This window comes from Cololabis saira, chromosome 8, assembly GCF_033807715.1.
Source record: "Cololabis saira isolate AMF1-May2022 chromosome 8, fColSai1.1, whole genome shotgun sequence".
NCBI classification, from domain to species: domain Eukaryota; kingdom Metazoa; phylum Chordata; class Actinopteri; order Beloniformes; family Belonidae; genus Cololabis; species Cololabis saira.
In genome coordinates, this window is record NC_084594.1 from 38695539 (window position 1) to 38723200 (window position 27662).

General features: G+C 41.9%; 1 protein-coding gene across 2 annotated transcripts in view; it reads right to left on the reverse strand.

Moving 5' to 3' along the window:
* grm7 (glutamate metabotropic receptor 7) overlaps positions 1-27662 on the reverse strand; it is a 208757-nt gene that overhangs the window by 116977 nt on the left and 64118 nt on the right. For both annotated transcript variants that reach the window (XM_061727974.1, XM_061727975.1), the window contains exon 2: positions 17617-17833. In XM_061727974.1, coding sequence (XP_061583958.1) covers positions 17617-17833 — 217 coding nt within the window. The remainder of the gene's footprint in view (positions 1-17616; positions 17834-27662) is intronic.

Sequence of the window (27662 nt, forward strand, 5' to 3'; positions counted from 1 at the left end):
TTCTGGGACATACATACATACACATACACATCAGACTTTAAGTACTGAACTGAGCCGTGTCATCTGCAAAAATCCTCTGATGACACAGCCATTGTTGGGTGTGTGGGGGAGGAAGGGAGGCTAAGTACAGGGACCTGGTGGACTGCTTTGTGAAGAAGTGTGGGGAAAATCGGCTGCAGCTGAATGTGGCGAAGACAAAGGAGATTGATGGACTTCAGGAGGAACAAGCACCTGCCCTCTCCTGTCAGCATCAGTGGCACATTTGTGGATTCAATGGACTCATACAAGTACCTGGGTGTCTCACTGGACAATAAACTGGACTGGTCCACCAACACCAAGGCCATCTACAAGAAGGGGCTGAGCCTTTACTTCCTGAAAATGCTCAGGTCCTTTCATGTCTACAACAAGATGCTGCAGATGTTCTATCAGTCTCTTGTGGGGAGCACCATCTTCTATGCTGCAGTGTCCTGGGGGGTGGGCATTAAAGCAAAGGACGCCAACAGGCTGAACAAACGTTATTGGCTCTCAACTTGTCAACCTTGAAGAGGTGGTGGAGGAGAGGATGCTGGCAAAACTGCTGGCTATCATAGACAATCCCTCTCACCCCCTCTATAAAACACTGGACAAGCTGAAGAGCTGCTTCAGCAACACTCATCCATCCTCGCTGCTCTAAGGAACGATACAGGAAATTGTTCCTACCTACTGCAATTAGACTTTGTAACTCACCCATCTCTGTCAGAGCTACGATCACACATCTGGACTGAATCTGCCTGTCACCTTTGCACTGTGACTGTTGCCACAGGTCCTTACCTACAGTATCTATATATCTATCTATCTATCTATCTATCTATCTATCCATCTATCCATCCATCCATCCATCCATCCATCCATCCATCCATCCATCCATCCATCCATCCATCCATCCATCCATCCATCAATCATAACATAAACACTGGCAGGTTAAAACTCCCCTAGTGGGAGAAAAACCTAAAGCCAAACAGTGGTAAGGAAAAAATCCCCTTTAGGAGGGAAGAAACATTGAGCAGGACCTGTCTCATAAGGGGGGGGGGCTCCTGTGGGAGGCCAGCTGGGCAGAGCATGAAAAGAGAAAACAGACAGAGAGAATGAAGAACAGAGAAAGGAGAAAGCGTCAAAAATCGCCTGTGGTAGCTCAGGACGCCTGCATTGCACTGCTTGCCGACGCCTGCCGATGCCTGTCGACAGGGCTGCCGTAAGGGGTGTGCGAACCGTGCGACCGCACGGGGCCGGGGCCTCGCAAATCTCCCAGACGGCTCTGCCTGCCGACGCCTGCAGTGGGTAGGGCTTTCAAGCTGCGCTGCAGAACTAGAGGAAGAAAGTTCATATAACCTAAATATATCTATATATATAGCATGCACATCTCCGATTTCCTCTTTCACCATGTATCGCACTTTGGGAAGCCTTCTTTATATTTCGGCGTTATTTCCCCGTAGACAAGAGTGAGTTTGATGCTCTCCTCTCTCGTCCGTGGATGAACGGCATCTATCGGCGAGCTATCCGGTGAAGCTGCAGTTTGTCTGCGGTGAACACTGACACACCAGGTCGTGTCGGATTTCGTCATAATGTTTAAACTGTGTTTTGTGATTAATAAGCATGTTTTTCAATTATTTTGAGTTGGATCGATGTAGCAAATAAAATGGTTCGGACCATACAGCTCCTCAACCATCAGTTACGTGTTTCACATGTGCAGAGTTCAGGTAAAAACGGCAGTCAAATCAGCAAAAATGTCAGTTTGCTATATAAAATACATTAATTCCTGAGTTTGTGTGTGCACAGCTCATGTGTGCATGTGAATGAGTGTATGTTTGTGTGTACATGAAAGTACAATCTGCATTGAGGCTTCTTGTTTTGGGAATCCCGGTCTGTGATTGGACGCTGCCTCGGCGTCGCTGCTGCTCATTTGCATAAAGTTGAGATTCTCTCAACTTCAAATTGACGCTCTGGACGCCTCCATCGCACCGCTCCCGACACCTCCAATGCCTCCGTGGCCTCCAACGCCTCCGACGCCTCTTGCAGCGTGCCTTAATAGAAAATGAATGGCAGCCGGACGCCTATGACGCCTGTAGCGCTTTCGGTGTGAATATACGGTTAGGGCGAGTAGTCATAGCTGCAGCTATAGAACAAGACTATACTGCTATAGACCTAGGCTTCAGGGGGGCACCAACATGATCCACTGAGCGGTGCACATCACCCCTCCTTTTCTCTTCTTCACTTCCTTCTCATTTATCAATTATACCTATCTCATAACCATAATTGTTGGTTTTTCCTTTTCTCTCCTGTGCATGTTTGCAGGCCAGAGATTCAGGAGCTACATGCTGACCTACAACTCCCGACCCCCCACCCTCCTTTCTCTGTTCTTCATTCTCTATGTCTGTTTTCTCCGGCTGGAGGGTCCCCCCTTATGATCCAGGTCCTGCTCAAGGTTTCTTCCCTCCTAAAGGGGAGTTTTTTCCTTGCCACTATTTAGCTTAAGGTTTTTCTCCCACTAGGGGAGTTTTTTACCTGCCATTGTTTATGTTATGTTTATGTAATAATTGCTCGGGGGTCATGTTCTGGGTCTCTGGAAAGCGCCTATAGACAACACCTGTTGTAATAGATGCTATATAAATAAAATTGAATTGAAAATTGAATGCTGCCACCACCAAGTTTCACTGTTGGGATTGGATTGGGCAGGTGATGAGCAGTGCCTTTTTTTCCCCACACATACTACTCAGAATTAATGCCAAAAAGTTCAATCTTGGTCCAATCAGACCAGAGAATCTTATTTCTCATAGTCTGGGCAAACTCTATGCGGGCTTTCATATGTCTTTCACTGAGGAAGGGCTTCCATCGGGCCACTCTGCCATAAAGTCCCGACTGGTGGAGGGCTACAGTGATAGTTGACTTTGTGGAACTTTCTCCCATCTCCCTACTGTATCTCTGGAGCTCAGTCACAGAGATCTGTGGGTTCTTCTTTACCTCTCACCAAGGCTCTTCTCCCACGATTGCTCAGTTTGTCGGACGGTCAGGTCTAGGAAGAGTTCTGGTTGTCCCAAACTTCTTCCATTTGAGGGTTATGGAGAGAACTGTGCACTTAGGAACCATGAGTGCTGCAGAAATTATTTTGTAACCTTGGCCAGATCTGTGCCTTGCCACAATTGTGACTCTGAGCTCCTTGGGCAATTCCTTTGACCTCGTGATTATTATTTACTCTGACATGCACTGTGAGCTGTAAGGTCTTAATATAGACAGGTGTGTGCCTTTCCTAATCAAGTCCAATCAGTTTAATTAATTGCATCTGGACTCCAATGAAGGACCAGAACCATCTCAAAGAGGATCAGAAGAAATGAACAGCATGTGAGTTAAATATGAGTGTCACAGCAAAGGGTCTGAATACTTATGACCATGTGATATTTCACTTTTTCTTTTTTAATACATTTGCAAAGAAATACAATTAACTGTTTTGAATTCAGCAAATGGCTGCAATGAAACAAAAAGGGAACATCTAAAGGGGTCTGAATATGTTCCGTACCCACTGTAATTGGCCACAGTTCATGACATCCCATGAGTTTATTCTTTGTTTCTGCTCCTGATCTGCATGGGTCCATAATTTTTATTTGTAGTTTGTTGCAAAAAAAGAAAAAAACAATCATTGGTAGAAACAAGACAAATAATTTCCCTCGGCCTGAGTTAAAGAACTGGCTCTGTTTTTGCAGGGCTCCATAGAGAATAGTTGTTTTTATGACTCAGGACAGTTTTTTATTATTTGAAGGGATCTTGATTAATAAAATGAAAATTGCATCTTTTAAAATCATCATCTACTCCACCTTTAATGTTCATGAAAAGAGCTTCACACAGTCTGTGTTAAGTATCTGGGGCCTCATTTAAAATGGACTGCGTAGGATTCATACTAAAAGTGCACGTACGCTCAAAAGCCGAAAATGCCGGGCGCAAAAAAAAATCCGGATCAATAAAACCATGTGCACGCAGACTTCCACGCAGTCCAGCTGGAAGGTTGCGTAGCTGAATCCACGCCCAGAAATGCATATGGATGAGCCTGCTGAGCATGCGCAGTGGCTTCCTGCAGCCTGTTTGGCGCAGATCCATGGTTTGGCGTCAGAATGAATGAGAAGTAGCAGCCACCGTGACACTGACTTTCACGGAGACCTAGATGTTGTAGATGATGTGGAGGACAGGAAAACCACATTATTTGGTGGTCACAGTAAAAGTTAGAATAAGTATATAAATAGGCTACAATAAAATAAAGCGAGTGAGTGGCAGCACGCCGTTGCTGCGCTAAACGCCGTGAGTTCCCCGGCGCAACAGGGGGGACAAACGTCCCCCGTCTTTTCAAAATCATGTTTTTTTCCCCCTTACTTTTTACAGTTTAAAAACTAACGGTAGGCTCAGCCTTAAATTGCAAATTATCAAGACACTGTATGAAAGCGACACGAAAACGGCCCCGCAGCCCCGCAGCCCCGCTCCCCCGCTTCCCCTCCTCCTCTCCCGTCTCCCCTCAGAGCTGCTCAGGGCGGGTTTATGGTTCTGCGTCACCAACGCAGAGCCTACGGCGTAGGTGCGCGTCGCCGCGTACCCTACGCCGTAGGTTCTGCGTCGTTTTAACGCGGGACCCTAATTTAGGCACCATACACCTGCACGTAAAGGTTTCACGCGCGCGTAAAACTCATATATCTGAAAAAAAATCTGTGTCCCTTTAGGGAAGAAATGAGGGGCTCCGTGGGGCTCCCTAAACGCTCTAGGGACCCCCTCATTTGTTCTGTCCTAAAGCGGGTGAAGAAGAGGCTGCAGCTCCAGCAGCACCAGAGTCCTGACTGACTGAGCTTCACACACAGAGGGACACGATCAGCGCTATATTATTTTATTATTTTATTATTTTAAGCCTGACATATGTTGTGATATGTGATGACATTATTAAGAGTATGACATGAATCTGGCTTCATTTCACCACCTCACAGCCTGCCTCGCCAGTTCCCCGTGTCTTAAGTAAATTCCTACGGGAGGGTCTGAGTTGCCGTAAAGATAAGCACATTTTTCGGTTGGTTTTTTCTTTTTAGATCCGAGGATTTGCGTAGAAGGCCTCCGCAACTTTCAGGCGCTTTTTCTGCGCAAGCAAGCTTTATAGATGAGGCCCCTGGTATTTATCTCTGATGTTGAACATAGGCTGCATCCATAGCTAATGTGGCAGGCCACATGTTCTAACACTACACATATAACCCAAATTTGTATCATGTAACCTACACTTTCCTCCTCAGAAGTGTTTGAAGAAAGTAGCAGGACTCAAGTAAAACTAAAAAGACTGCAGTTGAGAACTAACACTAGTGACAGCTACCATTAGTTAACAGTAGTGATGCCAAACTCCAGCTATCATTAACACTAACTAGTATCAGTCTTATCTTGTGCTTGAAGAGTTAATGCTATAATTGCCTAAAACTAGAACAATATCAAGAAGTTAAGACAGGCATGAATAGTTAAAAATTATTAACTTTAATTAATCTTTCAACAATATACTGATCTAATACTTATGAACGTAAAAATACAACATTCGGTTAGAAAGCTCTGCAGATGATTGGGACTATCATTAAGCAATATAGCGTAGTCTTAACTTAACCAACTGGATGGAAAGCAAATGTCTCGCAGTATTTTTTCTTCCAGACATGTTCATTCAGAAGTCCTGAGGGTTTCTGCAGTTATTTTCTTGGTGGGAGTTCAAAAGGATTAACGTTTTGATCTTGCTACCTGACTGAGGTGGTTCTGAGTGTGTGAATTAGTTCAAACAAGTGAATCTGGTGAAATATACTCACATTTCTTCCCCTTTCTCTTTCCCATACCCCATACTCTTTACCAATACTCCTAGAAAGGGAGAGCCTGGGGCTAGGCTAAAAGTATTCTACTAAGAAATGTGACACTCGCATGACTTCATTTCATGCCGTCATATGTTACTGTCAGCTACTGCCCAAAAGAAAAGCAGAGTGTTCGAAACAAGGATGCACTTGGCCTTCACTGACATTGACTTAAAGTGAGTGTAACTGTCTGGCCACATATCCACAAGATATAAACCAATTTCCCATGTCATATGTGTTTTTTTGTCCATGGTCTACTACTGTCATTTAGCAGTCGCTTTATCCAAAGCGACTTACATCTTACACAAGCAAGAAATCACATAGGAGGGTACAGCATGGATAAGTGCTGATCAGACTGCTGTGAGTCCAGTTGGACACAGGTGCTGCCATGCCAGTGCTAGAATTTTTTATTTTTTCCGCCCAACCCAACAGTCCCTTTATACAAGAAAGCTACGTCTAAAAAGACACCATCATGCGGTCATCTTGTCATACTGTACTGTAGGTGCATGCAGCATACTAATTCTGATGAGCAGGGAAATTTACTAGATGCAGAAGTGCTCCTTAAAGAGCTGAGGGTTTAGCTTGCACTTAAAAGAAGATACAGACCCTGCAGATCGGACTCATTTGGGTAGGTCGTTCCACCATCGGGGAACAATGGAGGAGAAGAGTCTAGCTACTGATTTCACACCCCGTTGTGATGGAAGCACCAGGCGTTTTTCTCTGGCTGAGTGGAGCTGTCGAGAAGGAGTGTCATTCTGGATGAAGGAGTGAAGGTAGGCAGGAGCTATTTTGGTAATTGTTTGGTAAGCCGGAAGCAGAGCTTTGAACTTGATGCATGCTGCAACTGGAAGCCAGTGACATGAGCTCTCTTGGGTTGGTTGAAGACCAGAGGTGCTGCTGCATTCTGGATCATCTGCAGAGGTTTAACTGAGCACGCAGAAAGGCCAACCAACAAGGAATTACAGGAGTCAATGCGTGACATGACCAGAGCCTGAACCAAGAGCTGTGTCGTATGTTCTGTCAGGTAGGGTCTGATTTTCCTGATGTTGTAAAGAGCGAATCGGCAAGACAGGGAAAGGTTAGCTGTGTAGGGCCGCTCGGTGGCGCAGTGGGTTAAGCAGCGGCTCATATACTGAGGCTACAGTCCTCCTCCTGCAGCGGTCGCAGGTTCGAATCCCGGCCTGCGCACCTTTGCTGCATGTCGTCCCCATTCTCTCTCTCTACTCCTTTCTAGTCTGCATCTTCAATAAAGGGCCACTAGAGCCCAAAAAATCTTTTAAAAAAAAAAAAAGGTTAGCTGTGTGTCTAATATGACACCAAGATTCCTAGCAGAAGACGTGGGCCCCAGTGTGGTGGAATCCAACTGCACGCTTATCTGAGGAGGTAAGGAATGACTGTCTGGAAAGACAATAAGCTCAGTCTTGGACAGATTTAGCTGAATGTGACGGTCCTTCATCCATGCAGAGATATCAGAAAGACATGCCGATATTCGCATTGAAAGTGATGCCAGGTGGAAACGAAAGGAAGAGCTGGGTTTCATCGGCATAAAAGTGGTATGAGAAGCCATGAGAGCTGATGATTTCACCTAGTGAAGTGGTGTATAGTGAAAAGAGAAGAGGGCCAAACGCCTGTGGCACCCCTGGTGCCAGCTCATGCGATCTGGACACTCATCCTTGCCATGACACTCTGAAGGATCTTCCTGCGGGCAGTGGCGGAGCTAGACTTTTAACCTTGGGGTGGCCAGAGGGTGGCCAAGGCTATTTCAGGTGGTCCACAGACTATGACAATTAATTAGTTTCTCGAACAAGTCTCTAAATGTTGAAATGTATTTAGCGTAGGAGATGAGATTTGTGTATATATAAATTTAAGTTCATTCACACTGTACAAAATGTAAAAAAAAAAAAAAACAACAGCTTTGCAACAATTTTTTAACAAAAATGGTAAATGCACACACACCTACACCTTTCAGTTCCTCACACACACACAGTTACTGTACTCAGTTACTCCCTCACACGGTTACTCACACTCACAGTTACTCACACACAATTACTCACACACACAAACACAGTTACTCACACACACATAGCTACTCACTCACTCAGTTGCTCACTCACAAAGTTACTCACTCACGCTCACAGTTACTCACTCAAAAACAGAAACCCGTCAATATAAGCAGCAACCCGAATTAAATGCAGATGTTAATGTGGAGCGGCCGTTGGAAACTGACAGTGGTGATCTGTAGACGCCATGAGATGTAACGTTAATGTTAGCTTGATACCCATGGCTTGCAAATATTTTTTGGCACACATGTATACCTGTATATTATTTGTTTTCTTCGGGTTTAGTATTTCTGTTTAGTATTTCTTTTTTACATTGCTCTTTCTTTATATTGCTCTTTTTCTTTAATTATTTAACTATTTATTGGTTATTTTAAATTTTTTTCTTTTTAGGATATACTTTTTTTATATACCTTTCATACTTTGCGTGTATTTGTAAATTTGTTGAGAGTGTGTATGTTTGCTACTGCACAAGCAAATTTCTCCTCTGTGGGATTAATAAAGTTCTATTCTATTCTATTCTATTGCTTGTAGCAAAACGATCTCCTATCTGAACACAAAAGTGATTTTAGCCATTTTTAAAGAGCATATTGCAGGTTGGAGACCCCTGTGAATCAATGTGTAGGAAAATAATGTAGGAACTGAATTTTCATTGAAATCCGCATAAATATATACTACAGTGACCTCTGGAGTTGTTTTTGTGAGAGTATTTTACTTCCGCATCTGAAAAGTTGAACCGGAAGTGACGTCGCATTGGGGAGCGCGGTGAATTCAACAATAGGAAAAATAATGGATCTTAATGTTAGTTGTGACACTGAAGAGGTTGTGAATGTGTATTCACGCCAATATAACAGGCCACAGCCTTATAATTACGAAACCCGTTAGGCCCCCCACGTTCTTTTGATTGACAGCTGAAACTCGCTTTTTAAAAGGCTGATTTATGTGTCCGCATTACACCAACGCAGACCCTACGGCGTAGGGTACGCGGCGACGCACAGAACGCTGCGTGCGCCGCGTACCCTACACCGCAGGCTACGCCGTCGATTTTACGCGGAACCATAAATCCGCCTTTATTCACTGCAGCACCCGCCCGTGCTCCTGAAAGAAACTCAGAAACTCCTTAAAAACGGGTGAGTACTTGTAATCTGTCTACGTTTGTACTTTCTAAACAGAAAACAGGCTTATTATCTTATCTTTTTTCTGATTAAAGCATCCGAAATAGCCGGGTATTTTTAAAACCGAATACTTCCCCCCCTTTGTTTATCCACATTACATCGTTGTTAAAAAAAAAAAAACCTTCCACACAGAACCGAAGATCTGCGTTTTCGACCACATTCATAAGCATTCCAAACCTGTAGATCATCTGGTCTTCCAGCCTCCGGGCCGCCTCTGCTGCGCAGCTTCCCCGGGATCCGCACCTCCTCCTCGGGTAACGAGCTCGAGTCTCCCCGTGTTCCGCCGCGGAGCTGCTGCGTTAATCGACGCAGCCCAGCTGCAGCCCAGCTGCAGCCCTGCTGCGCGTCGCTGCGTACCCTACGGCGTAGGCTCTGTGTCGGTGTAACGCAGTAAACGGCTGTCCAGAGCAGAGACCATTTATTTAATAAATAGTTTGGAGGAAAGATGGTGGATCATCTGTAGTTCTGGGTCGCACGTTAGACGTCAGACTCAGAGCAGATTTGTTGTTGTTTTGGAGCATAATGTGACGTTCGAAAACGCAGAACTGCTCTCTGTCTCTGTCTACACCAGGTCTAGAAGATGCATCTACATAAATGGGGTTTTCAAAAATCTTCACTTTGCCTGGAGTTTTTTTAAACATTCGTTTATTTGCGTTTTCATGTGGATGACAGGTCCAAACGTAGGAAAATATCTTCGGTTTAGCAGATACCGGCTACGTGTGTACGGGGTCTGCGCAGTAAGATGGGGCAGAGCTGTGGAGACGTCTCCCCAGTGCTACGTCATATGACGCGGTGTTCGAAAAAAAAAGAGCGTTTGTAGGAGCTTGGCTAAAATCAGCCACTTTTTCCTCTGAATACGTGCCCTTATGTCTTGTAAAACATATTAAATCCTACATTAACTTCTCACATAGTCATTTTCACATAAGGTCAGGTATCATTTTTGAAAAAATTCTAACCTGCAATATGCTCTTTAAGTTCTAATTTGGCTCCAGGCACTCTAGCAAGGATAACGTTAATTACACTAATTCAAATTTTCCTCTTCTTCTGTGGGGATTCTTCTTCTTCTCCTAATAAGGTGGATTACAACTCTTTGTCGTACGTAGCGCCAACTACTGTACAGGAGGGACATAGCAGTCAGGAGTCACTGATTTCAAAACGCAACTGGCTCCCTTTGACAAGACGTGCGCAGTGCACTGATATGTCAATCATCTGGGGTGGCACTTGAGGGAACCAATCAGATTTCAGGGGGGGTCCAGTGCTACCCCGGCCTCCCCTCTAGCTCCGCCTCTGCCTGTGGGGTAAGACATGAACCACAAGAGGACAGATCCTGAAATATCCTACCATCCACGATCTTGTAATGTGCACCCAGGTGTTATACATCAAAATGTGCGTTTCGATCCTGCAACGTTGCACATTACTTTTCTCATTCAAAAGCGTTACGCGTGACGCTAGAAGCCAAAAAGCCCCCCCCCCCTTTCATCTGATTGCTCCATACAGATAAAACTTTGTGCCTCAAGCCCCACAATACGGTTTGACGTATATGCACGAAAATCGGTACACACCTGTGTCATGTCGCAACTTAAAGAAGAGTCTCTTGGCGCCATGGCCGAAACCGAACAGGAAGTTGGCCATTTTGAATTAATCGTGTCATTTTGGCGCAATTTATGCCATTCCTTCAGCAGTTAATACGGGCCGAACCGTAACGTGCACCCAGGTGTGTTATACATCAAAATGTGCGTCTCCATCCTGCAACAACACACATTACTTTTCTCAGTCAAAAGCGTTACAAAAGCGTTAAAAGAGCGCCCCCCGCCCTTCATCTGATTGGTCCATATTTGATAGTTCCCCAAAAGACACCAAATTTTGCACGCAAGCCAGGCCTGGCGATGAATTTGATATTTCATGGTTTGCATTAATGAGCGTGGCCCAATTTTTGTCAGCCCTCTTACATGGATGTTTGATTTAGTTTAATGGTTGTGAATGTAATTTAGTGTTTTAAGCCAAAGACGGGCTATACTGTTGTATAAAAGGAAAACTGAAATTGATGTATTTGGTCGAGACTTGTAATGGCCTTCTGTCGTCTGCTTTATCTTCTGACAAGTCTGTGGTTCTTTTGTGTCCAAGGGCCCAATTCAGAGCGCCGAGTATGTTGAAACTTTCACAGATCGCGGTAACTGAACGGCAAGCAAGAGGGTTAATTTAAGCATGTTTCAATTCAATTCAGTTGATAACAAAATACTTTAACAAATCCCAAAGGGTGATTAATTACTGCAGTCGTTTTCAGGGTTTAAGTCTCTTCAGAGATTCATTGTAGAGGCTTCTTTGCAGCGAGCAATGTTTTGGGCAATGTTTGACTGAGGAATTCCAGTTCTATAACTTAATTATAAGTTGATGTTATTTTGATGTTTGAGTTATATATGTGTCATTAACGGTGTATGACTTTTGTAATGGAAAATGTGAATAATGTTTCTTCCACCAACAGCTCAAGAGTAGGACTAAATTCTCCCTCCAAATGTAGATGATAACATTCACTCCAGTTTTCTACTTAACCACAAGTACTGGCCTCTAAAGACTGGTCTGTTGTGTTTCTCTTTTTCTGTTGTTTCAGTTCAGATATGGCCACCTATAGAACAGGATCCTTGCTTCATATAGATAAAAAGGCATCTACAGTACCTCCATCAGCAACATCACATCAATTAAACCTTTGTTTTTTAACACTCTACATGAGCTATAATAAAAATGTGTGCATTTGTCACAAGATGCCTCGTACAAATTAAAGGAATGGTTTTCTCACACAGCACTGAAACATATTCTAAAAGATTGATAATAAAGAACTATACGATGATATTGGATATGAATATAGAATACTGAATATTTCATAAACTGCTGGTACTGCAAATTTCCCTTAGTCGTGTTTTTAATATGAATTTGTTTTTGGTTGAGTGTTATTAAAAACAGCTGAACTCTCTGAGCAGCAGTTTTATTCTTTAAATTAATATCAGAAAGTTTTCTACTGATGTGTCTGTACCAATGCTGACTTCTAACCAAATACACTTTCATTATTTACTCTGACATTTCCATCAAAAAACACATCCTCTGTGGGAGATGGAAGCGGGGGATTTTCCAGAACATCCCTTCAAAGAGACCCTGATGCACCGATAAAGACTTCTCCTCTCTGACTCTGTGGGACTGCTGTGAGGTTCGTTTCATTCAATCACTGTTCAGAAGCAGCCACAGATCAACGATGCTCATCCAGGTGGAAATATAGGGCAAGAGCTTGGTGTTGGAGACATTAGGATCCACGGGTGTCCTTGGTCATCTCCGGCAGTGCCATGTCCTTTCATAATCCTCTAAAAACTGCAAATCATAAATGTCATCTGAACTGGTGAGCTGTAAAGATTCTTCAGATTCCTCAAAATGTCACTGAGATTGTTGACGGAGTAAACAACAGAACTGTGTTTCCTCATTAATTATTTTTAAAGTTAGTTTGATCTACTGCACATTCAGAAAATTGTGTGCTTTTTGTTTGTTTTTAGTCTTGGGAGCATAAAAGAACACTTTTTCTCATCTTGATTGCAGATATTTGTGTGTCTAAAGAACTAGCCCTGGGTATACTTGGCCGTTTTTGACTACCGATACTTTTAAATTCAGCTCTATATTTCACCTTAAAAACTGTTTACTTTGCCTTGCTTGGTATCATTATTTTCAGCACAACCTCACTTGTGTTAATTTAGTTATTTTTTCATTTGACAGGCTGTATTAAAATCACATAAAAAATCAAATCAGAGTAGGAAAAACTTGAATAACATGTTTAATGACCCATTTTTAAAGCTCAAAATTAAAATATAAATTGTATATGTCAAAAACGTCAAAAACACTTTTTACATTAAAATGCAGGCAATGCCCTCATATGTTTTTAGGATTTCTGAAAAAAAAAGGTGTCAAAATAAGATACCACAAGAAAAATATTTCTTTTTCGTCAAAGATGTTCACATCACAGTCCTGACACCTCCTGGGTATGTCTTTCCTGCTTTTATCCACCAAAAGGCAACGTCTCAAAACTCACAATATTTGTCTCTGTTACTCCTACAGCTCTCCTCTCTCCTCGTGCAGAATCAAATGCTGTATGTTGCCATATCATTTCTTGATTGGTGCATTCTTCCCCCAACAGGAAGGGGGGTATCTTCTTTTTTTCTCTTGTGCTTGCAATGCACTTTCTGGAGCCAGTTTTTACCGTTTCTTCCTGAACCAAACAGACACCAAACATGATGGCAATATGCAGAAAAAAAGATGACATGTATTCAGGGGTGCACACAACCATACCGTCTTGTGTCGAGAGATAGTTTACTGCACGTTTTAGATGTTTCCCTGCCTTAACACAACCCTGATAGACAAGACGACCAGTGATTAGAATAAGGTGTGTGGAAGACGCGAAACATCAAAATTTTAAAACGTACAGTAAACTGACCCTACCGGCTTGTGTGCACCCCTGCATGTATTAGTTAACTTAACTCTGACTTGAGCTATTAACATGATTTAAAAACCAACCGACAACTCAGGGACGCTTCGTCTTGCTGCTAAGTAATTGTAAATCGGTCATGTGATTTGGATATGCTGGCGAGTCCATCGACTTCTGAGTGTTGAAGCAAGGGGCAACTTCCAGTTTTTATCTTAAACCCCTCCCCCCCCGGAGGGGCCCGGTACTGGGTCAAGGAGCTGTATGCACCAGTTCATGTGTGGAAAAAGTTACTCAAGTGCTGTCAGGGTATTTTCTTTCAACTGTTTCTCAAACAAGAAGCCCTAAATATGTCAAAACTCCAATTACGTTTTGTCAACTTCAAAATACATACAATATGCAACAATGATGGCGCCCCCAACAGGAGCAACACCCGAAACAAAATGCAACAGAATGCAAGATCCATTTTCCATTTTCTCCATCCCAACGTAGTGGGTATCATATGAAACTAGAAAAGATACACTTTCAGATGATACTGAACATAATCTTTTCTGGGCCGACCACTTCATGCCAATCTCAAAACAAACCGAAAGCCAAAACTCACGTTTCACAGCCATCACATGAGATTGCGTGTTCATCACACACTACGTCAGCAAATCCCAAAACTATTCCGACCAAAAGCAGTATATTTTATTTCCTTACTGTTTCATTGTCATTTTCTGTCTATCCACACCATTCTTTGACCAAAATTCACAACTTACACAGCACGAAAAGATGAGTTTATGGGAATATGCTGACATACCATTTAACCGGTAATGTTTGTGTTTGCTGGGTGTGTGTGGATGTTATTGGGAATTTACTGGTGAAAGAAGTTTACTGTGAAATACGGCCATTTCTGAGCTGTAATCGGGAGTTTACTGACCCCACTTTGTTGCCACGGGTAGAGGAACAGCAGGGGATCTTTAAGGCCTTTGTTTAAAAAGGAGCCATCACACAAGAGCCATCAAACGGCCATCAACACTTCTGTGAGTTACCATTCAAACTCCCCCAACCTGTCTATGCCCAATTGGCCCATGTGAATAGCAAATGGAGATAGGGCCTTTATGTTATTGCGGGGGTGTGGCTAAGAATTGATTCAGTAATGTCATTGGTTTCTGTCTCACAGCGTTGAGAGTTGCGGGGGTCTTTAAAGTTTTTCCTAGTTAGTTTGTTTTGCTCCCGCCCGGTAGAACTTTTTTTGCTTTGAGGAGATACTGCTGCGTTGTTGTAAAACATGTCGCATAAACGGTCCTTGGGCTTTTATCCAAATCAGAGCGCACACTACAAGACATGGACGGCAGATTTTAACTACTGGACGAGGAAGTGAAGAACTCTGATCGTGTTGAAAGTTGCAGCTCCATTGTTGATTCCACACCCGCAAAACGGATTAAAAGAGCAAAGAACACACGCGTTGCTGTAAGTAAGTTTGCTTATGACTATAAGGACTGTGCACAATTCCTTTTACATTTAACTGCGTGTCCACAGGAGGCAATAATGCTTAAATACTTTTAGAATCACACTAACTTTGTATTATTAATCTATACAGGAGGCTGTAAGACATTTACACAATTCTGAAAACAACACTATGAAAGTGGATCCAAAACAAGGGTAAATATATGTTTTTTGTTTGTAATCACTGTAATTTACCACAGCAAAATGAAAAATAAATGAATAAACGGGGGTTTGAGTTTGTTTTTAATCAACTAACATGGCTCCTCTCTTTCCCAACAGTATCAATTCTCCACATAACCTTGCAGTTACGACATACATGTTGGAGCAGGTCGGCATTGCTTTTCCTGACACAGACAGCGACGTGATAACAGGTAAAAAGAAAGGCACATCCATCCTTGTTCTTTTAGAATTGCTTTGAATAGATATTGAAACTAATTAAATTCTAATTGTATTTTTGCTTGTGCTTTAGCTGCTTGCAAGACTTATTTTGAGTCTTTGTAAAGGAGCCATCGTCTCGATCAGCCAGAAAATGCTCCCCAGAAAAAGAAATTAAACAATGCAATGAAGACTAGACAACGGAAAACAAGGGTAAGTTACAGCAATATTTGAGTTAGTGAGTTACAGTATATGGAACTGAGATGTTTTTAATTTAGTGTTAATTGAATATTGGTAAAAATTATACACATTTGAATTGCTACTCTATATTTTGCAGTTGCTGGCCTCCAGGGCTAGATGTGTAAAGACTCCCGCTGCGGCAGCGACAGTCACTGGGGCAGAGCGGTGCCACGCAACGGGCGGCGCCACTGGGAGACAATGGCTCGTTTTTAGCTCTGTTAAACTCTTAAGTTGACCTGTTTGGTAGAGGAGCAGGGGCCATTCAGATCAAACTGTAAAAAAAAAAAAAAAACTGCAAGAGAGAAAAGTGCTCACTGACTGGACTAAGTTTTGATCTCTTTGTGGGAGAAAAGTGCCTTTTTTGTTTTTTTCATGTGGACACACACTGAACTTTTTGGAATACTGTGTTTTAATTTTCTGCAATAAATACATTTACTTGTACTGAGGTGGTTGCTTATTTGATTTCTGAAATGTGCATGTATTTGTAGCCTGGTAAACTGCAGGTAGCTTGCAGTAATCCTCTCGGGTGCAATTTTCTTTTGCACCAGTAGAGGTTGCTGTGCTTGGGGGGAGTTGGGGGGATGGGGCTTGGGGGGGGTTGGGGAGTGAGGGTTGGGGGGGTGGGGCTTGGGGGAGGTTGGGGGGGTGGGGCTTGGGAGGTGGGGTGGGGTGGGGGGGGGGGGGGGTGGGGGGGGGGGGGGGTTGGGGGGTGAGGCTTCGGTCGGTGAAGTTACCCCCCACCCCCCTCAAGTCTGGAATGTCACACCTTTGTGTGACAATAGCCAGCATGGCACCCTGCTGAGCTGGCTACTCCAAACACAGCAGGAGGTCCCAGTACAATACGGGTGTTTCCGGACCGGGAACATTTTTCGTTTTCGGCTGGTTTACCTTACATAAATTCCCGTGCTAGCACCTGAAATACCGGGGGTATACACAGCCGTAAACCCTGGTTTTTTTGCTGTGTTAATCCTTCATAGTAGTGATACAGCTTCATTTCATTTCATTTTCATTGCGTCATTTCATATCCTGCCGGTCGCGGCCATTTTGTTGACTTGTCGTGTCTTTTGGGGATTTACATGAACTTTATTGACATTTTACATGTCGCAAGCTTTAAAACGAGATATTACACTTGAACAAGACTTCATCCATCAGGCCTCTACCTAAAACCTTCATAAAATCTATGTGCTTTAAGCTATTCTCGTGTAACTTACAGGTACAGTTGTAGTTGAGGAGTTGCTGAATCCAGGCAGTGGTATCTTTATAATGATATGCATAACTATCATGGTGTTTTCCACTGTGCAAACTAAAAAAAAATTAGACGAGGATAAGTATTTATATTTTTTTTCTTTGGTTTATCACAATTTGCTCAGGCATGTGAACATTCACAATTTTTCTGACACTGAAATGTATCCTCTGAGGTCTTAGCTATCCATTGAGACCAAGATTATGCATATTGTCCTTATAATTGTGGAGATATTGTTGATTTAATTTGGATAGGCCTGTTCAGGCAAAATTCACCTCCAAACTCCCTAGGGGTGAACCAGCAAGTGCAGTTCCTCTTCTTTAAGTGAGTGGTGGGGGGGATTGTATTCTTTGGAACTCAAGTGGGACGGTCATCCTGCCAAGAGGAACGAGGCACAAGTTACAAGGCATGTGGGGTGTTTCAACCGTCTACCAGACTTGTTTATTCAGCACGTTGGCACATATTTGGAGTAACTGGAGTTGGCTGGAGTCAGCTCCAAGACGACAACAACTAGAGCTCCCACAACTGGGCTTCAAAACCCCTCTTAACAAGCCTATGGGTGACATCACAGTAGGTCGGCAGGTTGGTAGGTCAGCAACTTTTTGCACATTGATAGCAGCAACTCTATCAGCCCAGGAAAGTGTTAGACCATACAGAAGAAGTCATCAGTCCAGTCACCAGATTATTTCAGCCATCTTACCTGCCTCTCTGGACAGCTGCATGAAGGCCTCCACCCCTTTCTCCCCATAGCTGCCCTCTGACGCCACGGTGGAGATGTAGTTCCATCCCATGGCCTTGACGATGTCCACCATCGCCTGGGCCTGAAAGCTATCTGGAGGGACAACCCGGGAGAAGAAGTCGTATCGGCGGTCATCGCTGAGCTCTGGAGCAGTGGATGCATAGCTGATCTGAGGAATCTGGAGTGAAAGAAAGAAGATGGAGGAAACGAGATAATCAGCTCGGGACAACAAGACAATTAGGCACTCTGATTTTCTGTTAACTTCTGCTGCCTGGTGGGAAATCATCCAATCAATCACCCAGCACAGGCCAACCAGCATGGAAATGTGAACACAGAGTTATCTGGAGCCCCTGTAACGGGCGAAGGAGATGCAGAGATCATTCAAGCCATTTTAAAACCATGATACAACATATTATTGCAGCACACCAATGAGCAGTTTTTGTGATGAATGAACATTCACCACATGAACTCTTCACCAAGTCAAAACTGCATTCAAGCTAAATGAGGACATCACAGAAAGAACACAATGCAGAAAGCCCCAGAAAAAAAAACATGGCAAAGAGATCTATCAAATCTACCAAAGAGATCTATCCATCCAAGTTAAGGTCATGGGGCAGCAGTCTAAGCAGGGAGGCCCAGATCTCACTTTTCCTGGCTTCAAACTCTTCCGAGAGGATACCAACATGGCCCGTGGCCACTTTAGAGAATCAATATATCCAAAGTGTTGTGGGTTTACCTTGTGGCCTCCCAGTTGGACTTACTGAAACACACGGACGTAGCGCGTGGAAGGATCACGTTCACAGATCCCCCCCACCCCGGCTGGCCAGAGTGGGCAGTGTGTAGCCCAGGACTGTTGCATGTTTTTGTGAACATGCATTTTGTGAGGGTCTGCCAAGACAATTTGGTCCCACAGGACATGCCAGGGTGATTCAGTAGATTCATATTGATTAATGTAGACAAATGATTAATTAATTAAAACCAATTAATTAATTAATCAACAAATTAATTAATTACGTTTTTTTTTATTTTAATTTGAATTGAATATGGATAAGAAAAAAGGAGGACATTGACGCCCCTCACCCACACAGGAATGAGGGACATTGATGGAGCGAGGCCTCGGAGGGGCTTGTTGCTGACTTGCTAGGCCTTTATCCATGGGGTCCAGCTGGGTTCATCACTAACAAGCCACATGGATTCAACCTCCTGTGGCTCCACCACCTGTCGGAGGGGCAACATAAGGTGTGGTAGGATTTTAATTTTGCTTTCTGGAGCTCTTCCAGATTTAGTTTAATCTCAAACCGGAATTTGTCTCCATAGTCCTGCTCATACACTTATATTATTCTTTGAATTAAATGTTGGTATTTGTTAGCATTGACGGACAATGAACAGGCAATAAGGCTTTAAAATCATGGTGACTTTGTTTATTAGAGGAAATTTGGGCTCATTGATCAAATTGTCAAATAGGGGATGATGGAAAAACTGCTTACTGAAAGATGAGTTTGATGAAAACTTAAGCCCAGTGATTATATGTGACCTTTATGAGGGCAGGGATTGTTGAATCTGTGTCCGGTTAGGACTTTCCTAATAGCCAGTATCCTTCAGGAAACCTCTGAGAAACTTGAAGTTGTAAAATTTCCCCTCCAGATATTTTTCCAATTAGCCTTTTGATCTGCACGAAGTCAAACACACATTTTGTGCTGCTTAAAAGGTCAAAGCTAATCCTAATGCAGCACAATATCACAAGAATGACTGCAGTTTATGACACAGGAGTGATTACTTTTTCATTTTTCAGATAATGTTAATAAATTACAGTAACAACCGGAAGGAAATTGGATTTAAGAAAATCAATTAGTAGCGCAAATGCTATGGTCTCCTTTAACACAAAATGTGTAGTCTAACTCCACTTCATCAGGTAATTCTGCAAAAGATTGAAATGTTCAGTCTGAATAGTCAGAATAGATAAAATCTAAGAACTGTCAGAGGACATCAGTGAGCAGTTTAAGGCTAATGTGGGCCAAAAGACCATAAACAAGAGGCTTGATGAGAAGAGGCAACTGTTGGCAGAGACTAATTTCAAAATGGAAGATGGACAAAATAAGTATCAGTCACCTGGCTGATACCTGGAGCTCCATGCAAAATCTCACCTCATCGCGTATTGATGATCATTTAGAAGGTGAGGAATCAGCCAAGAATTTCAAGGACAAGCTTGTTAAAAACTAGAGAAACTATTGGAGATAACCTTATAATATGGGTTTGGATGCATGTTTTGTGCATTTCCAACCAGGAGGAAGCCCCCGAGGCATACCAAAATTACACTGAAGACATTATATCTCTCAAGTAATACCCCTCTGGAGCCAAATACATCTTGTAGTTGCTTAGATATTCTCATTTTAATTAATGACTTCAGACATATTAAAACACTCGGTAAATTACATTTTAAACCCCATAAAATCTACTAGGGGTGTCAAATTAGTGCGTTAATTGATTAATTAATTACAGGCATATTTAGCGCATTATATTTTCGAATCTGTAACTTTACTTTTTTTGTTTGATTGGCTTTCACCGTGTTTGTGCTTGATTAGCATACACTGGTAGCTCCCATTGTAGCTGGACAGGCATGGGGGAGCGGTGAGTAGCGGAGAAGAGAAGGGAAAATGGAGGAACATGTGAAAGTTGTCGGTCCAGTGAATGGAGAATTTACATTTCTAAAACGCCCCGACGGCACCTTTGATAAAGGTACAGTGATATGTCTTTGTGGAAAGGATTTTGCTAACAACGAAGCAGCTCAAGTTTAGCCTACAACATAAACGCAAAGCACCCGGTCGCGAGCGCAGCCACAGCTAACGTTAGCAGCAACGATGTTGCCACAGCAACGCTCTTCACCTAACTAAACTCGAGGAGAGCACCTCATGCACGTCTGCGACTGAGAGGCTGGCGAATGTTCTTGTCAAGTGGATGTAAATGGCTAGGACTGTATCTGTTCAAGTCTGTTAAAATAAATAAATACATTTCTTTATGTAGGCACTTTTTTTGTTATATATCAATCTTTTGATCTCCCACAATAATGTAATGAATTTAAAGGAAAACACCTGAAGTTGAGGACTTTTTTCAGCAATTTTTAGGTGAGATTAAAAAAGAGATTAATTAGATTAATTAATTACAGATCTTAATTAATTGCTTGACAGCACTAAAAACAACATTAATTTAGAATTCCCTGTAAAGTTTTTATTAAAAAAAACAACAAATGGTTGAATCTTTTCAAAGACAGGTAGCAGCAGTATAGGATCTCGGGATGAACTAATCACAAACATCAGTGGTGTTCTCCATCCAAACACACCCTAAACCTGAAACTGATCTCATAGTGTCATAAATTAAAAGTATTTAAAGATAATTCATGAAAGTACTGCAGGATCTGCATCATCAGGAGGAGTTCAAACTGAATAAATAATGTCTGAATGTTTTCAGTTTCAGTTATGTTTTTAAATTCTTTAAAATCAATAAACACTGACAGGCTTGAGTCACTGAACTGAAATATCAGATCATTTAAACTGTTTATATAAAGACACAAAAAGTGCTTTTTAATTCTCCTTTGCATATGAAACAACGGACTCAAATTTCTTTATTCAAGTCTTAAACCCTCTTGATTGTGTTTCCGCTGAGGCACAAGATGGTCCAGTATTGATAATGTTTCCAAATAACTGGAGGGGTACATTTGTACCTGAAGGTGAGGGCTTGGCCACAGACCAAAGCCCCACTCCTCCTTTCGACTGCTGAGATTGATGAGGCTTATAAATAACTCTGTCACACCTGCCCCCCCATCTTCGTCTGGGCTCAGAAAGGTCAACACCTCGACAGATTCAATAAAACTAAGTGAACTACACAGTGACAACACATAAACCCACTCTGAACCAAGACGACTGGTGACCTGTCCATGGTGCACTCCTCCCTTTCACCTGAAGAGATTACAAATAAGGTGCAGCACACCCGCATGACCCTAAATAATAATACACAAGGATGGATGGATGGATGGATGGATGGATGGATGGATGGATGGATGGATGGATGGATGGATCCAATGAAGAGATGAGAATGGCAAATATGGCTGAACCAAGGTGAAGAAGATGATTTGATAACCATAATTTGTTGGAGAGAGAGAAGACAGACGTGATGGATATATGTAAGGAAGAAGACAGGAGAAGGACACATACAAGACAGGTAGTGGAGATATAGGAGGCAGAAAAAGGACAGATACGAGACAGGAAGAGGATGGATATGAGACAGAGAGGATTTAAGGAACGGTGGCCCACAGGAGGGGGATGGAGGATCTGAGTAATGGTGGCAGGACAGAGAAGAGGTGACTGACGGATGATAAAAAGGACAACAAAGTGGAGACTGAGTGATGTAACGAGGATAAAGCCGGTTTTTGACAGATGGCTGGAAATCAGGGACAGATTATTATTTTATATATATTTATTTTATTTGTTTATATTTTAAATTACATTTTATTGGATTTTTTTTCAGTTATTTTATTTTTTATATATGATGCTCTGACTGGAGAGCACTTTTAATTTCGTTGTACATAAGTTATAATGACAATAAAGAACTATCTATCTATCTATTAACATTAGGAAGACAGAAAGATGAAGACATAGGAACCCGTTGACGGAAACAAAATGTCCGAGGAACCGACGAGTGGAAGAAAGACAATATAGGGACTAAGTGATAAAGGGATAATACAAAGCTTGGTTGATATATAGTGCATAGAATTTGATGCTCACAGACCTTTGGTGTCCAGGAGCGTCCCATCTCGGGCCTTCTACAAGTATCTAATTTTACTGTACTAACGAAAGGCTCCAGCATTGATCTTTTGATTAAAACCACTTGAGATTATGAAGAAATCCAAACAAACTGACAACCAGGGAGCTAATTTTCACAGACTACTCTCTGTTAATATGTTGGTTTTTTTTCAGGTTAGAACAGGCCGAGACAGAGTGTTAATTATCTCCATTAAATGCTGCATGAGTGGGAGATCATCACCTATATTTGTTACGTCAGGATTCTCATTACTGGACGTTAGTATCTCTGTCAGATCATTCTCTTCTCCGTTAATGAGCCAGCAGGCCACATCTGTTGCTCTGGTTTCTGAACCTAACGGACCTAAAGAAGCCCACAGCTGACGCTGAGGTACATATTGCAGCAAGTAGTGAGGAGGAGGATGATGATGATGATGATGATGATGGTGATGGTGATGGTGGTGATGATGATGATGATGATGATGATGATGATGATGATGATGATGATGATGATGATGATGAAGCTCTGGCTGAAAGTCACTCAGCAGTAGAAGGTCCGTTTGAGTCACAGATAGATAAATCCAAAGGGATTCATTATGAGTGAAAAATAGAAGGGGACTACTAGAACCAGGTCCTGAGTCATCCGAATGAGCAGAAAAAGAGTGAAACATCCTGACGTCACACAGTCTGACCCCGGTTTCAGCAGGAATCTCAGCGATATTCACGTGAATAGCAAAACACCTCCTTCAACTACTAGAGATTGACCAGTAGGGGATTTTCAATGCCTGATGCCAATTTTTACAGATCTATGCAATGAATGGCCAATTTAGATGGCACATTTATTTATCACTTTTGGCCAATAGGTTGGGCCAATTTTGTATTTTCATACAACAGTTTAAAAATAACAAATGAACAAGTGAATAAAAACCACAAGCTCGGTTATCTTGAACATTATAAAATGACATTTAGAATTTAATTTAATAAAACATATATTTGGTAATTAACTTATTTCACTAAATTCATTTAATTTACTTTATTCATATCATACATATATTGTACATTAGAACGTATCATAACGATTCAATTAAAAAGCCATTAATAAAAATGTAGTTTTATAAATATATAAAATCAATATATTGTATAATAAAATATATAAAATAAATATAAAATATTTGTATTTATTCATTTTTTATTCTATTAAACATTTTTATATTGTATTTAACATTTTAATTGACAATTTAATAGATTCATTTTAAAATCACATTAATTTCATTTAAAATGTGTCATATTCTATATAATACATCTTAAAATAAATAATTTTATAAATCAAGGGACAGAAAAATGCGTTTATGGGATGGTTCTTCTCAAACTTTGACCAGCCGATGGATTATTCGGTCTAAACTCTCATCTACTGATCATCATACAGCCAATTTGTCTGTCCAACATGGTTTACTGAAATGTTTTTATTGTTTTAAGTCTCTATGTGTCTTATGATTATTTTTGTAATCCATGTTTTCATTTGATTTTAACTGTAAAGCACTTTGGTCAACACTGGTTGTTTTAAAAGTGCTATACAAATAAAGATTAAATGATTGATGATATCAATATGCAATGTCTTTGTTTCTCTGAGAAACTCCAAGTCATGGTTAATGACCAACTCTTCTTCACTCCATTCTCTCTCTCTCTCTCTCTCTCTCTCTCTCTCACACACACACACACACACACACACACACACACACACACACACACACACACACACACACACACACACACACACACACACACACACACACACACACACACACACACACACACACACACACACACACACACACATCCATCAACATGCTGTTATTTTCCAGCTGATGGACAGAAATGAAACAGAGCGTAACAAACGTGTATCTGTCTGAGTGTGTGTGTGCATGTTCATTGTGTTCTTTGTAAAAACATTGCCTCATCATGTTCAGCAACATCATGATTGATTGAATACCAACAGAAGTATGACGGCATCCTCCTCACCTCCTCATCAGTCAAATTTCATCTTTGTGTTTTTTATCGATCTCTTCATCAGTAATGACCTCATGTGGGAACCAGGCAGTGATGGAGGTGGGACTACAGCTGTCTAAAGGTCCCTTATTCTCTTCTGAAGTCTGTTCATTCTGAGCAAGTACTGCAGTTACAGTTTTTCTCTATTGCTTAAACACATTTCACGATACTGCCCTCACTTTTCACAAAACTCTAAACACAAAACACTTTTCTAAAGCTACGTACACTAAACCTCACAGTTTCTTTTCAAAACCAACCCATCACACCAAAACAGTTGCTCATATGCTCAAAAACCAACCCATCACACCAAAACAGATGCTCATATGCTCAAAAACCAACCCATCACACCAAAACAGATGCTCATATGCTCAAAAACCAACCCATCACACCAAAACAGCTGCTCATATGCTCAAAAACCAACCCATCACACCAAAACAGCTGCTCACATGCTCAAAAGCAAACCCATCACACCAAAACAGTTGCTCATATGCTCAAAAGCAAACTCTGACACCAAAATACCACTCAAGGCTTGCAGAAATGTAAACACTACTGAGCATCATTAACCACATTACCAAAAAAATTGAAAACACAATTTTCACAGTGTGAGACTGTTCTTTTTACAGTTTCACATGTGCCAGGATGCATTTGAGCAACCCTTATTTATTCTCAAATATGTTTTTGGCATTAACTATAGATTTGTGCATTTCATGGGAATAGTGACAAAATGCAGAAAATGCAGTAATATCACAACTCAATGCAAAAATGAGTACTGTAAACTCCATAGAGGATCCATTACACACAATAGATACAGTAAAGTAACAATTGAGAACACAATGTTCAGGGTGCGATTTCTTTTATTACAGTACGTTTGAAAATTGACACAGTATGTTGTATGTTGACACCGAAATCATGGGGCGTCATCACGTCGGGCTGGGTCGGGCCACAGGACCTCATCAACGTCACAGGCAATATTGTCCATAGCCAAACAACGTGGGAAGAATGCCCTGGCATGCCGCACCCAGCCTTGGAACGCCTCCACAGCCACATCATCACAGGCCAGGTCCATAGCCCTGAGAAGGTTCTCTCTGGTGTAAGGTTGGCGGTCATAGACCTTCCACCGCCATGATGAGAAGAACTCCTCTATTGGGTTTAGGAACGGGGGGGAGTAGGGTGGCAGACACACATCCTTCTCCTCTCCCTCCTTGGCCTGCTCCTCTTTGGACTGCTTCTTGTCCTCTTTGGCCCACTCCTCGGCCCGCTCCTCTCCCTCCTCGACCTGCTCCTCTCCCTCCTTGACCTGCTCCTCTCCCTCCTCTGACACGAACTCCTCTTCTTCTGTCTTGATCATCCATTTTTGTTTTTGAGCCTTCAGCAAACTGCACTGACTTATATAGGTGTGGTCACATCATTTGCAATAAGTGTTTTCAATTATTAGTCGTTGTGTTTACTGATTGACACCAGGTATGTTCATTGTGTTCAAGTTTTGCTGATTGTGGGTAGCATTTTGCATCACATGAGCTTCACAATGCATATTGGAGCAGAGTTATATGCAAAATGTGTTTTAGCACGGTAAAATGTGTTTAGAGTTTTGAGAAAAAGGGGATGGGTTTTGTGAACAGTGTCTACAGGTGAATTGTGTTTGTGGTTGTGGCAAAAGGGGGGTAGTTTTACTAAATGTGTTTAGGCAACTGGTCATTTGGTTTAGAGTACTGGGTTTTGTGTTTTGGCAATAGAGAAAAACTGTAACTTAACTAGACATGGACCAGATCCCCCATTCCAAGCACAAAGACATGGACAATTATGTAGATTGAAAAAAGATAATGACACACAAACAAAGTACATAAGAGATTATGATGGTTTAGAAAATGAATTTAACAAAAGAGGAACAATGGAAACACAAAATTCAAAAGACAAAAAAGCTACAACAGAGGCACAAAATAGCTTGAAAAGAGACAATAACAACTCCAAAACACAAATGTAAGTGGGTAATGGACATGGTGGCACCATCAAACCAAAGGAGAATCCAATAAAATGCCCCACGTTTCAGCCCATTTATGGCAGATGGACCTCACATACAGATATTAACTGGAAAAATGACTTCAAGAGGGAAAAAGGGAAGAAAAAAGGACAGCAGCTAAAAAATGAGGTTAAAAGGTTCAAAATACCTTCAACAGTATTCAACATGATGGATGGCCTCCCTTCCAGGATCATCTGGTATTTTAACCTGTACACACACTTGTTCTGAGTTACTTTTACGTTCAAAGCTTTTTCCAGGTCTGTCATTAAACCAGGACTCTTGCTGCTTACATAATTCATGAGAGTTGCTTCGTTTAATCTAATGCTGTAATTAATTTGTCCTACAGCGCCCTCGATCTTCACCTCACTGTTTCCTGAACCAGAAGAGAAGGAGGAGGAGGAGGAGGAGGAGGAGGAGGAGGAGGAGAAGCAGTCAAATTACAGATGAGGTCACAGGAAGGAGAGTATTTGAAAGAAAGATGAGGTTTTACTGATGACCTAGCTGCCACTAAAGTGGAAATAACCTAATTTAAATGAACACGTCTCCAGTTTAAGTACATTTTTTAATTGGGTTCATTTGGGACACTATTGGCGGATGTTATTTGGCTTTGGAGGATGTTATACAACTCTGACCTGATCTGTGATTTTATCAATCACCTTGGCAACAATGAGAGGTTAAGATGTAATCCCACTTCAACCTGAAACCACACTGCTACTCCTTCTGCCCACATCGTACTGTCAGGCTACCTTCATGTCCTGGACCACTCTAGCACACTTTCACGAACTCCAGACTTCCTCATCGGCACTGCAAGTCTAAACAGATTTACAGCAATAATGACTAGCAGTTAAATTGACTTAGATGTCTGGACTCTCCCTTTGATATAAACAATTCAGGAGGAACTCGACGTGAAGGCATGGGTCCTCTATCTTAACAGGAGCCAGTTGAGGTGGTTATTCTGCTTATGGTTGGACAGGCATGTCCAACTGGAAAATGGGCATGACGCAGATCCAGAACACTCTGGTGAGAAAAATAACACAATGACTGAAACACAAAACCTCCTATCTGAAAAATGCTATATGCTGATCGGATCCTGAACAAAATAAAAACGAGTTTTCATGCACAATATTTTTTATGGATACCCAATAACTGTT